Consider the following 14,350-nt stretch of genomic DNA (forward strand, 5'->3'; position numbering starts at 1 on the left):
CAACAAGAAAATGCAACTGGTGTATTTCTATTGTTGTTCTTTACTTTGCAAGAGACTCTGTGGAGGTGTAAGCCCTAGGTGATCAAAATAACTGCAAGCCCCTTTCTAATTATTGTGAAAGGTACAAAACCAAAGTTCAGGCAAGTAAACAATGTTTCTATCTGCTGTTTTGACTACTAAGTCATCCACTGGGGTTGGATTACATGCACTGCTAGGAAGATGCTAATTTGCACCAAGAATTGATATGGCATACTATGCTTTGTGAAGGTTACAAAGTGTGAAAAGAAGTGTTGTTTCCACACTTTGTATGTATAACAAAACTACACCAACAACCCCAAAATGAAATGAGCAAAATAGCACCACTGTACAACAGGTAATATGGAATTACACATCATTTCATACAAAATTAGCACCATTCAGTTAGACTCTGTTATCATGTCTATGGTATGGCACAATCTGGGTGCTTGACATTTAAATCATAATTAGTGACAGCTGACACCACTAGCCAGTAAGATGACTCGGCTTCTTGAACCCACTGCAGGAATCTTTGAGTAACATGAGATTTACTAGTTTCAGTCCCAACAAAGCGAACATACCTTTCTTCCTTTTGAGATTGTTAACCAATGAAGCTCAGTTAGTTCTCTAAAGGTAACTTGGCATAATGCAAAAAAGACAAAATTGTGGCAGCAATTGAATGTAGTAAACAGTCTATTGTCATTTCATTAGAAAACCAAGTCGAAAATGTTGTTTTACAGACTGCTTTCACACAATTATTAATAATAGTTCAAAAGCTGTCTGTGCAGTTATCGTTGTATGGAAGAGGGTGGGTTTTCTTAACCAGGTAGATTACATTCTTTTAATAAAAGGTAGTATTTAAGTGATTGGTTTTTCTTACAGTGCAAAAGATCGCACATTTCGAACAGCCATTGGTGCTTTGTCTGACATGGAAAAAAGTATACCTTTTTCATTTCAATTCTTTTACTAGGCAATGCCAGGGGTGTATCTGACAACAAGCACTTACAAAACCAAAGGCTATAGCTTTTATAAGCATGTGCGTTATTTCAGGTAATGATGGGTGTATTTATGAAGAGAGGCTTGGCCTTTGTCTGTTTTCATTTGTATGGGTTTTGGAGGCTCCTTCTGGTCTACTGTCAAACTGATGTCTGCCAAGATAAATACAAGTGAATCTAGGGTTATTGCTCATTTCAGCAAACCTAGATTGACGGTCAGTGGTTCATCAATGCCCCTGTCAGACGTTGCCTTATAATGCCTCCACAAATAACCACAAGAGGGTGCAAGACAGCAAAAACGTCCTTGTTGCTAGGGGACAAGGATTGCTAGGGGATAAGGAATGCCCAAAAACAGCTTTCACTGGAGCAGCTGGGAACTGATACACAATTACCGTTTAAGGGTTGTGTTGTTCTGGTTAACACGAAAACGCAATTCATGAAAGACCAGTAAAAATGCTTTTATTTTACATAATTAAATAACAAAAACTTTTTACAGCAAAAAAATCTAAATAAAACACACATATTATAGACCTTGCTGTTTGCATATAGAAATAATTCAACTTTCATCAGCATTATAAACAGGGCAAGAACAAATTACAAATTCAATTAAAAGAAAATATGAGAGAAGTTAATTTGATATTCAACATACGTCTTTAACTTAGAGCAAATACATTTAAATTGTTAGCAACTCGGTTAACAAGATTATTATTTTAAGAACTAACAAATATCCAAAGCAACGAAAATATTTAAAATAAGTGTCTTGCTCTGTAATAATGGATACATAAAAACATCTTTAAAACACTGGCAAATACAATGTGCATTCTTCATTTAATGTAACAACGCACAATGAACTGTAAAGTTAGTCACATAGTGACAAATATCAATTGCAGATCAGAATATATCCCTTCCAATCTTAATTTGGCATTTCGATGCAACTGCATGCAACATAGACATTTTTAAAAGAAGCAACCCCCCATTACAGAAATGTAAGAGAACCTTTTATTAAGTGCAGATTTATTTGCCTAAATGAAAGAACACAGAGGCAAAACATTTGTACTATAATGTCATGAAACATTTATGGTATGGGGTTGTCTGCAATCATTATTTTTCTAGTATGCTTAATGTTTGTTTTTATTAAAAGCTCTTGCTCGTCAAGCCACACGGTGTTACCATAACAGTTTCATTGTGAATTATGCATATACTGCAAGACTACAGATGAAATCTTGCATTATATAAGGACTAAAGTATCCATTACTCTAGATTATATGGATGTTGGGAATCACCACAGAGTTCTGTGAAAATATCTAATGGACTGCAGGCATTAAAAGAAAAATCCAAAAGTTGTCAAGCAGTACAACAGTACCATTGATAAAAGGCCCAATGCATGTCTGACATAACATATGAATTTCTGTTTAGTTTGTGATAGATGCTGATTTGTGACAATATGGTACGGAGGGTGGCCACCTGCCACTAAGCCATTATGGACAGTGTTTCCAGTCCTAGACTTTTGTGCAGCAATCTAATGCAGTCTGGATATTTCACCTAACTTAGTAGGTCATATTTTGTGATACCTTTAGTAAAATAAAAAACACCCCTTTCACGCTTGATATTGCTCTAACAATTTCAAACACATCTAGAACTCTAGGCGAATATGTCTGACTCTACATTAAAGAGTGTATCAAAGTTATACTATGTTGCCTGCTCCATCAAACCTTGTTTTGTGAGGCCCCACACTATCCTAATAATAAACAACCCAAAGCAATCTCACTTCACCAAGCTCTTGGTATTAAGTAACCTCGGTCTGTTATATGGCGCCCTTTTTTAAAATAGTCTCTCTTGATAAAAAGAGCATTCAGGCCATCATTAAGAATAACTCAGAGAAAGTGCATAGGTAACACTGCACCCAAACTTACGGATACAGTGAGGTATTGTAATTCTGAGCCCCTGTATTACCCATCCATTATGATTTTTTTCAAGCGAGACTAGGAAATAACTGTATGAATTGGTTCCTGCATGTCTTCTGCTTGTTCCAGAACCTTTCCCCCTGCACACATTTCACCAGGTTTTTCTGGCAAAATGTGTCTGGAAAACTTGCAATTCTGATTTGGCCCCACTGGTCAATAATGACCAACAGATACAGCTGAGGGGCACTGAAAATCATCCAGTATTCCGCCAATGTAAAATGATACTATTTAAATATACCCCGTCTTCCTTCACTAATCCTTTATGGCTGTACAGCTCCTGGGGGAAGTTTAGTTCTGTGAGTGTGTGGTATATAAATACATTCACTGATTTACTCATTTTTTTACTCATATCTTGAATGTTACTATATCCCTATTACATATACTTTATCTCGACTTTAGAAATATTTAAAGTATCTATGTTTTGAACATGTTTTTTGGGAAGACAAGAAGCAGTAATTATTCCAGTGTTACCAAGAAATGTGCTTAGCCCACCACCTCTGATACTAATCTTCAGAGGCTACCTACAAATTGGCTTGACCTCTTTAGAAGCAAATACTTTGTGTAAAAAGATGTTCTGCAAACCATTTGGAGAAAATAGAATTTGTTATACTTGTTATAACTTCTATAATAATTTACTACCTCTGCAGCAAAAGTTATTGCTTTCTCATGTCCACAATACAATGCCATTTTGTGCTTATCATGGGAGGTGAGTCTCTGTCCATTGTACTACTATCTCTTTATTTTTCAGATTTGGCTCACATGCAACTGGGAGTCGCCTCTGAGCAGTTTGCCATTCTGGATGGAAATGTGGCAGTCTACTGTGCTCTGTGGGGCCAAGGTGACAAGTTTTCATTTTCTCCATGATCCCAATTAAAGAAAAGTAAGTTTGATATGGAACTGTGGGAACAAGCATGGCGCTTGTCCTAATGCCCAACATCGACCATAAGAATGGCCTTGGTGTTCTGCTCACTGGTTATGCATGGGGTTGCGTTTTTCTTTTTTACAGAGTCTTATTTAGCGCGAACTTGACCCAAATCAGGTATCGGAGCGCTTTATATAGCCCCAGTAACATTACATGAGGACACATTCACTTTTGTTAGGCAATGGGGAGATTAAGTGATTTGCCCAAAATCACAGGATATTCAGCGTCATTGCCGAGACTCAAACCCAGTTCCCCAGATTCAAGGTCGACCGCCTTGTTGAGTTGTGGGCTGAAGAAGATAGCCCTAACGTAGCTAAAGAGCCACCTGGTTAAAGGTTGAGTAGTTGATGTGAGTTTTAATGACATTGCAATTTTAGGAATTAATTACTACAGTATCACATGTCATTGTGTGGACTGACCTGCTCCTGAATCTTCTGTTTCTTGGTTGGTTTTATGGTTCATGCTGCTAAGTGGCCACCTGTTCAGCGTTGGTACATTCATATGGTGATGTAAGCCAGCAGCTTTAGAGTACCACCACAAGGTGGAACCAAATTTCATTAAAAAAAACCTTACAAGTTACCTTTTTATTAGTGTATGGAGAACCCTAGGAACAAAATGCTATTTTGTCTGGCAGTGATGGCTGGTGAAGTAAATGGTAGGGCGCAACATTATTTATTTTATTCCTAGTGAGCACAATTTTTTCAGTGTGAGGAAAGGTGAAGTATGTTTTCGTTGAGAAATACTGTTTTCAAAGGCTACATCCTCCACATATTTCTTAAGCCTTTTCCCAATCTGAAAAAACATGCTCACTCACTAAGAATAAAAGTAAACATCTTAGTCCCCATCATTTTAACAAGTCATCAGCTGCCAATGTTGTCTGGAGAGCCAGACAGCATTGCCTCCTTCTTGGATCCAATTAAAACCTAAGGGAAAAAAGTGAGCGATGGTGTCTTTGTGGAGCTTTAGGAAATCAGTTGTTAGCCTCAGATGTGTACGAATGACATTCCAGAATGACCACAGAATAGCATTCCAGAATGAAAGCTTATGAAAGTTGGTATGGCTGGAAAATGTTAAAAAGTGGGTATTTGGTGTACCATGAAATGCCTTGTAAACTAGACATTGAGTCTTAAACTGCAGTCTTTCTTTCATTATTAGCCTTTGCAGATTTTCAAGGCATGTATTCTATGGGTGTAGCATCCCAAGCTAATGGAAGTTGAGCTACATGATTTTGGAATCACTTAAGCTTGGAAGTATTCTTTTGGGAGTTCTTTTGTAGATAGCATTGACATAGCTTAGGCAGGAGATGCCCCTTACAAATACTAGACCCATTTATGCTAGATGCTGAAGGGTATGATCATTTGTAGATGTATGAGTTGCTACAAAGCATTATTGGTAACAGTATTAAAATGGAAACTGGCATTGGGACTGACAGACATGTTGTTACCAAACACCACTGACAGGTTACAAGCTTTCTGAAATTACTGGTTAGCAGCCACATTGAGGCATGATTGACCAAATCCGTAGATAACTGGGCTATGTTTGTTTTTTTACCAATAAGGCAGAGCAAGTTGAGTTCCTTCCTTTATCTGGTTCATTTCAGGAAATGTTCCAAATTGTGCCATTCCCCATATTCCTCCAACAGCCTGTGGTAGCCCTGTGTTTCAACCGCATACATATTGTGAGTGATGTTGTGGTACTCTCCATAATCTTGGCAATATAGACACCGAAAGGAATAGGTAAAAGGCTTAAGTCCGAGGACCTCTGTAGTAGATAATGAGCTTTCCAGAGAGATGTGGTCCTGATCGCATCTGCTGGATGTGGATTGGAAAGCAAGTGTAGCAGGGTACTGTCGTTTCCTATCACCCGAGTGAAAGAAGGCATGTTATGAAATGGCATGCTGTGACCATGTTTTCAACTGAAACTAAATGGGCCAGTAGAATAAGAATGTATGCGTGGGTTTGTTCACAAGAGGCAAACATTTCTCTCCTGATACTTATTCATGCATTTGTAGTAGCATAAATTAATGGGAGCCAGAAAGGAAGTTGCTCAACAGGTGTTTCATATGTCTTCAACATGCAGAGAAAGTCTTAAATGGACTGTAATTGGATAGGTTTTTTTGAGTCTACTTTATTAAGGAGTTTATCTTATGACTTGACATCTGAGTTTGTGTAACAAATCCCCCATATAGAGTAAGCCCTGCAATGCGGGGGTCAAGGGTAGAAAGGCCTAAATTGAAGATCTTTCCACTGCAGATGTTAGATGGGGCTGATGATTTTTCAAAGGTGATAGAAGCTTTGTAATAACTTGCCCCACTCCCAAGGTGAAACTGCCAAAGAATAGCCAACATTTCAAATACTATCCCTTGTATAAGGACGACGCAAACTACCACGAACATCCCAACACATATGATTGATTCCAGCCAAAGTCAGACAAAGGACGTCAGTGCTTTTAACTTCACAGACCATGTTTCATGGCTAAACAAGTTCTAAATCATATCACTATGGCACAGTATGTTGATGTGGAAATACGGTGTTTTAGGTGACTTGTTTCCGTGTCTTGGCATTTAATTTAAGTACTCTTCTGCTTGCCTACAGCAGCAAGTGCATGATGTATATTTTACTACATGGGCTTTTCCCTAAAGCAATATTTTGTTGATGTTAGTAAATTATCAGCTGTGAAAGTAGGAGAATGGACTATTAATCCTGTTCTCATTGCTTGACTAAATTTGAGAAATCCTGTGCAAATGACCTCCACTCCCGAATCACCTGATATTTGGAACTCTAACTAACACTGGTACCTAGGCATAGTGCAAAGTAAAATAACTCGGCATTTCCACATCACCTAGAAACAAATATCTTGATCTTTGTGCCACTGATTCATTGTGAACATTGCGCTCAGAGCATTTATACCATCAGGAGTTACAGTTCTTTTTAAATCTTAAATTCAAAATGAAGGACTGCACTCTCAAGTGCAAAGTAACATTAATAAGTTGTAGAGGAGTTACAGGGCGAGAAAGTGTGAGTTTGCATAGCATGTCTTACTGGGGGCCACCACTAAACTAACATTTTATTGTGGCTATGGTACTTCTGTGCAACAGCTAGCTCTGCTCCGATGCCACTGAAGGAAGCCTTCTTACGGCACCATGTACAAATACTTGATGTGTGGGAACAACTCTAAATGTATATTAATTTCCAGAGGAAAGCCTCATTAAATAAATATGTGAGCTGAGAAATAACAACACCTTGTCGGAGATTTGAATTTCCCAAAATATAACAAACTGTTTAGATTTAGTTGGAAAAAGGCACACTGTGTCATTTTAAAGTCAACTGAAAGTGCAAATGTTCCCAACCGCTCTAACACAAGAAAATGCTAAGGTGGCTGGGACCTTACATACTTTTAAGAAGTATAACGGATTTATTATTTTTGACACTGATTTTCTTTCATTTACGCAGAAGGGCATTTCAAAACGATATGGTTCAGGGGACACATCTTTAACAAAACAATAATTACTGCTTTTGTGATCCTGTTTAGGTCACTAATGGAGCCCTACCGTTATGATGTAATACGCATCATTACTAGTTTACCATGATGCCGTGTCATGTAGTGACATGTCAATGATTGAAAGGACATTAAAATAAGTCTACATTCCTTTTATGCACTGAAGATTAACATGAGGTTGCTACTCCATTTAGCTGTCACTAATTCTCACCCAATACTATACATAAATAATGGTCCATACAAGTCAATGGCACTAGCAGCCTTAATAAGAGTTTGGTAAATGTGGGACATCTAACAAAAAGTGGCATAGTGGTCGAATACACTCTGGATACAGCAGATGGGACATCTGGCAGTTGTGGGCAGAAGCCCTGCATCCGGCCGGCTCTTAAGAAGGAGCCAAGTCTAAATCTGTTTTCAAGCCACCCGTCCTAGCAGATGGACAACTTATAGAGTGCACATAATGTAATGATGTTAGAAGAAATAGTTTCATCATCTACATTCCAATTATTAGCTAAAACATATCTAATAGCTAGATTTCAGAGCAGTGCCATTGTCTGGACTCATAAAGCACAGATAATAAAAATAGTTTATTCATATGAAATATATCTCCCAGCTTTATATATCTATATATATATGTACATTGTCTCCTTGTGCAGCACTCTGTATTCCGGTCCCGCCTTAGGCGTGCTTGTGCATGTTGGGATACTGGGGCATCAGAGCCTTCTATAGATGCCCCAGCTCCCAGCTACAAATAGAAATAGCTCTCTAATGTATTTCGGTTGTAATACCTTTTTACAAAGTAAGTGCGCTACATCTCATATACTTTAGTAATATTAAAAACAATTAGGTCAGGGTCATTTATTAACATCTTATGTACAAAATATTTATACTGGCCCATAAATGAAAAGAAACCGGTGATTAAGGCAAGAATCCTCATTTGAAGTTGGCATAGTCCGAAAATATATCTACAAAGTCTTGTACAACTCTGTAACAGAATTCATACTGCTCCTGCAAAAGGAAAGAAAAACAACAGTCAAAGAATTGAAGTGAAGAACAATGAGGGCATACAGGTAAACAATGATGAATCTGATTTCTTGAAGCTTTGGTAAAAAAGATACAGCATTGCATTGTGGCATTTCCTTTTTGTAACCATGCTTGCCCTTGAAAGTGCAGATGTTCAGATGGCCTGCGAATGGATCACCAAGCCACTCCTAAAACTGCATAAAGCACACAGTCCGGCAAAAATCAAGTTACAAAGATGCCCACCGTTCATTAAATGTTAAATCTTCTTGTTACATTTTGTCTTTATGCAATATTATTGCATGAGTGGAAACATGGAGCAAATTGGCCCGTACATACTGTTCTTTTAATTATTTATTCATGTATTTGTGGTAGTGTATAGTGTATATTCACAGATGTGATATTCCAGATACCTTTGAAGGTCACATGGAGGATGTCAATTTTTCATCCGATCTTATGCAATAAATCGCTTATGCACGTAAATAATATAAAATCAATGATCTTAATGATATTTTCACTCATATGTTGCAATTATTCCTTCACTGATGTACCAGTAGGACAACGAGCGTGAAGGTAATGTGGAGAAATGGAACATTTACCAACATTAGTGGAATGGTGGGTATAGTGTTGGTTACACACGATGCCATGTGCGGAAGGGCAGCAGACATCACTGAAAGCATGGAGTTGTTCCCTTTAAGAAATTTGAAAAGCCAACAGAACATCGTTCTTAATGTGGTAGCACTCTGGGCCAGTTAGCCAATATCCACAATGTTGTCTACAAAAAGTATACTCCTTCCTTTTGCTACCACATATTAGTGAATAGTAATGAAACCGTTCTGAAGGAAAAAGTCCAGTGTTTTGGTCTTTTGACTATATCTGCTTTTACCAACATACAAATGTTGACCCTGGCCGTTTTTGTGGTTTAACCCCAAACGTTTTGCCACCTTGCTTATATTTTTGTGATCTATTTTTGTTGGTTTTAGGATTCTGGGCACTTTAACACTGCTAACCAGTACTAAAGTGCATCTGTTCTATGTCTAAATTGTTTTGGTGATTGGATTACCTATGATTGGCATATCTGACTTACTAGTAAGTCCCTAGTAAAGTGCACCGGAATACCCAGGGCCTGTAAATCAAATGCTACTAGTGGGTCAGCAGCACTGATTGTGCCACTCACATGAATTACCCACCAAACATGTCTCAGACCTGCTACCGCAGTGTCTCTGAGTGCAGTTTTAAACTGCCACTTCGGCCTGGCATGTGCACACACTTCCCGGGCCCAAACATTCCCTTTTACTACATGTAAGTCACCTCTAAGGTAGGCCCAGGCCAGCCTATGGGCAGGATGCAGTGTATTCAAAAGATAGGACATGTGCTGGTGTGTTTTACATGTCCTAATAGTGAAATACTGCTAATTTCGTTTTTCACTATTGCAATGCTGATCTCTCCCATAGGGTAACATGGGTATTGCCTTTAAAATATCTTTAAGGTGTAATTTCCATTGGGAGATTTGGAGTTTGGGACCTCTGAACTCACAATCTAAAAGTACATCTTTTGGGGAAGTTGTTTTTTAAATTGCGTGTATGAAAATGCCACTTTTAGAAAGTTGTCTTTTTCTAGCTTAAAAACATTCTGTGCTTCTGCCTATCTGTAGAATCCACATCTGGGTTAGGATGACAGTTGGGCTCTTGTGCATTCACTCTAGACCAGAGGTCTTCAAACTTTTTGATGCCGAGACCCCCCTGTCAAAAAATGTTAGGCGTGAGGACCCCCTCCGACAAAATTTTTTAGAACTTGGTACTCATCATCATAGACAACCAAAAGCGCCCCCAATTATTACTGCCCTTATGTGTTTGTTATGTGCAGAGAAGGATGCTTCAGATTTATTTAGCTGGGGGCACAGGGTCATGCTAATTCACCTGATATTTTTTGGGGGTTTGTTATTTGTTTTTGGAATTATTTTGACCAAGTGAACTGTAACTTCTGAAGGCCACGAGAAAATGCTAAGAGGCTGGCTGCCCTGGTGTCCAGTAAACTGGGCTATATTTATGTGCATGAGGTGAAAGAACGATCATGGGGTATGCCCTTGTGATGTGTGTGCTTGGGCTGTACACAAAGGTCATCTTGAAGTAGACTATCTATGCTCTCCTGTCCCTAGCAGGTGACCTATGACCTTGTTCATGCCAGTGCCCCTAGAAGCGCCCTGCTATGCAGGCCAGATATTCAATACAGTGGGAGGCTTAGTGTCTGGAAGGAGAATGGCACTAATTGTAAACACGTGTTCCCATGCATTTGGTGCAGGTGGAGGACAACATGTTGCACGGTCAAAATGGCTCAACTGAGCCTTTGTCTTGGAAAGGCCTTTGCAGGGTGAGGGTCAGTAGAGAGGTTGTGAAAGGTAGCAAAACACACTCATCTAGAGATGGAAGCCAAAAGACACCAGTTGTTTCTTTTTTGTGGGTGAAGTTCGTTGTACCCAGAGGCCGGTAATCTAACAGACAGGTAAACTAGATCATTCAAGATCACACAGGCAGTCGGTGAGGAGCGGAGTAGCCTCCAAATTAGCACACACAGCAATTCCATGAGAGCCTGTCCTTGACATGAGACAGACAGCTGTTTACCGCACACCCTTGTGGCCTCCTTCTCCCCTCCCCGGTATCTGGGTGATTTATGACAATTTATTGCTGACAAACTTATAGACCAGTCATGGGAAATGATGCCACGAGAGAACAGTTTTGGCACACATTGGTATTCAATACCACAATGACAACACCATATATGCGGAGGCACCATTCAGCGTTGAGTCACATGTGCTTAGTTTAGGACACAAAATCTCATTGCAAACAAAATGGCGGGATGTGTTCTATATGAACTGAAGACCCACAGAGCATTCACTGCTGCAGTGTGTCAAAGATATTGTATTTTATTGTAATTGCATTTATATAGCGCTTATTACCCCTGACTAAGTGTCAGAGCGCTTTTTCAGCAAGTAGCAGGCTTCTCCAGAACCCATAAAAGCATTAGTGGTAAATTAGTATAGTGAAAAAGGCAAGTAATTTGAGTGGTGGATATGGTATTATGTTATTTGGATTGAGAAGGATAGTGGAGGGATGTTTTGGAGCTCACAGCAGTAGTAGGAGGCTTGGGATGAGTAAAAGGGAGACGGAGGGGGAAAAGTTTAGAAAGACTTGTTTTTGGGGGGGGGATCAGAATAGTAAGAGAGGTATGAAAAAGTTAAGAACTAACTAAATGGACATTTCTAGAGTTAGTGCTTGGCCACGTTTGCTGACTAATGCTATGGTTTTACTCATGAGAAGATACTTATGCATTAAAACTGAAGTTGTATCTACATGCCTGACTAAATGTTCTGGCATATTCTTATGTTTTGCTGTATTACCGCAAATAGTACTTCTATTGCTCGTCATTTATAGAAGCGGTCTTAATACATTTGAACTACACAATTTTAAATACTCTGTGTCTTGGAATCTAGTTTCTTTGCAAAACACACGAATAAACTATTTTGTAATTACAAATATCATAATTTTTCTAATATGTATAGCACCAATATCTTTCTTTGCAGGACATAATTATCTGTTTCTAACCACAGCTGAAATTCAGAAGGGTATTTAGGTTTCTATGAGCTCATATTCACCAATCTATTTAGAACTTTTTGACAAAAAATGATGTCCTCGGATGAACTCTTCCCAGACCGGTTTTAAAAGATTCCTCCACGTTATAAAGTTTTTTGTACTACAGAAACCACCACATCAAGTAAGGTGCAATCGTGGATGCTTTACACATGAATAAATAACCATAATTTTTGTTTCGAGTGTGTCAACTGTAGTTGGACAAAGGCATCATATTAATCTCCTGTGTCAAAAATAAAAACTGAAAGAACATGGAAAATAAACATTTCAATGTCACAAAAATGAATATAAAACTGCTGCAACAAAAACAGAATGTACACCGAAAACAAACACAATTCCACAGTCATAAAATGTAACTGGAGCCTTTTTCCTGTCCCCCTCCCACCCCCCACCCACATTGCTCGATCGAAGAAACAGATAATAATCTCTGTGTGTCTTTGCGTGGGCGGACGAGGAGGGGGCTTGCCTTATTATTCCTGAAAGCTTCGGGTTGCATTGGGAACCAGCCGGGAAGGAGATACTAATGCAGAGGCAGTCACGAAGAAGTGTTGGAAAAGGGGACACGAGGTGAAAGCAGCCAGGGTCAGGGTCAAGAAAGACAGCTGGGTCCAGTGAAAGCCAGCAGTGACTGCGCAAACCTCCGTGGAAATACAGCCTGCATTGTCGAACGTGCTAGTCCATCTTTATGGACAAAGTTCGCGGGCATTTCCTGGTGTGCATGCTGCAGTCCATGATTGGAGGACAGGCATTACGACGTAGCCACATCATGATTGGCTTATTTTGCCCTATCCTCCAATCAGAGAGGTTTCTGAGATGTAATTATTTCGAGTCCAAAACGAAAGGTAAACGTTTTGGATTCGAGGCAGCAGCGAGGCCGGTGAATGCGCGACCCCCTTAAAATGACTCCACGACCCCCCTGGGGGTCGCGCCCCATAGATTGAAGACCTATGCTCTAGACAGTCACACAAAGGGAGCTGAGTTGGGCCTTGCATATCCTGATGGGCTATCGCCAGACTGATGGGCCTTCCTGAGCTAGAGTGGTGGGAGGAGTTGTCACTGACACCTGACTAGGGCTGTGCCCGTCCTCACACAAAGCTGTCTCCACCCCCCCTGAGTGTTTCTGGAGCTAGGTCAGGGAAAGGCAGGGTCTTGTGCAGTACAAAGACTTTCCTTTGAAGTTTGCCTACTTCAAAGGCAGAAAGGGGCATAAGTATTGGACCTCTGACACTCAAATCAGAATGGTTCTGGACTAAGAGGATATTCTGCCAGGAAGAAGAGCTGGATACTGTATGAGGGACTCCCACTCTGCTTGTTGATTTGTTGTGCTGGCCCCTGCTTCTGTCCTGGGAGTGAAAGTACTGGATTTTGCTTTCTACATCCTGCTTTCCAAGGTTCACTAAGGGCTTGTGCGTGCCTGCCTACTTCTAAGAAGTCTTAGGGCAATCAAAGACTTCATTTGCAGCCTCTGAACTCCTCTGCAGGGAGTTCTGACCTGCCAAGTGGTGCCAATTCCAGTTCTGGGCCACTTGAGGTGTATTTGCTGCTAAGAACCAAGAAATCAACTCACAGCCCCTGTTTTTTCCAACGCAGCAGCGTTGTGTGGTTGAAAAACCAACAAATCGCCGATCTGCAGCCGAAAAAAATCGACACAGCGCCTGTCGTGCAGCTGAAAGATCACAGCAACCCGAGTCCTGACCCTCGTATTACCGACGTCTGTGACGAACGTTCTGACTCTGGCGCAGGCGCTGCTATGAGGCTGAAGAAATCAACGCTTCACCTGCTCCGTGGCTGGGACATCGACGCAGCGCCAGTTTCCGCCATGGTCACATTGACACATCGCGTCTGGATTTTTGATAAATCGTCCCTGGGCGTCAAGTTCTTCATCGACGTTGCACAGCAGTAAGGAAGCGAGGCTGTGTGTCTGGAAATCGACGCATCACCTTCCCTAACTGTAAGGAACCGATCCATCACCTCCTCTGACAGTAAGGAACCAACGCATCACCTCCGCTGCGCTGCAGTAAGGAACCAACGCATCACCTTTCTTGGTAGTAAGGAACAGATGCATCACCTCCCTTGGGAGGAAGAAACCGATGCATTGCTTTTCTTTTCTGGCACTTCATCTTCCCTGCGCCTGTTTTCATCTTTGCTTTTGACGCACCCCAGGTACTTTGTGTTAAAATCGACGCATCCATAGTTTCCAATGGGCAGAACTATTTTGAACCTTTAAAAGTGATATCTTTACTTGTGAATGTTGGATTTTTGTTGTTTGGTCTTGATTTATTAAGATAA

General features: G+C 40.2%; 1 protein-coding gene across 2 annotated transcripts in view; it reads right to left on the reverse strand.

The window, feature by feature from the left end:
• Positions 1–1,453: 1,453 nt before the first annotated feature.
• Positions 1,454–14,350, reverse strand: part of PTPRE (protein tyrosine phosphatase receptor type E) — a 934,466-nt gene continuing 921,569 nt past the window's right edge. For both annotated transcript variants that reach the window (XM_086922566.1, XM_086922567.1), the window contains one exon: positions 1,454–8,402. In XM_086922566.1, the coding sequence (XP_086778692.1) occupies positions 8,328–8,402 (75 nt within the window). In that variant the 3' untranslated portion in view covers positions 1,454–8,327. The remainder of the gene's footprint in view (positions 8,403–14,350) is intronic.

Source organism: Lissotriton vulgaris, chromosome 5 (genome assembly GCF_964263255.1).
Source record: "Lissotriton vulgaris chromosome 5, aLisVul1.2, whole genome shotgun sequence".
Lineage (NCBI taxonomy): Eukaryota > Metazoa > Chordata > Amphibia > Caudata > Salamandridae > Lissotriton > Lissotriton vulgaris.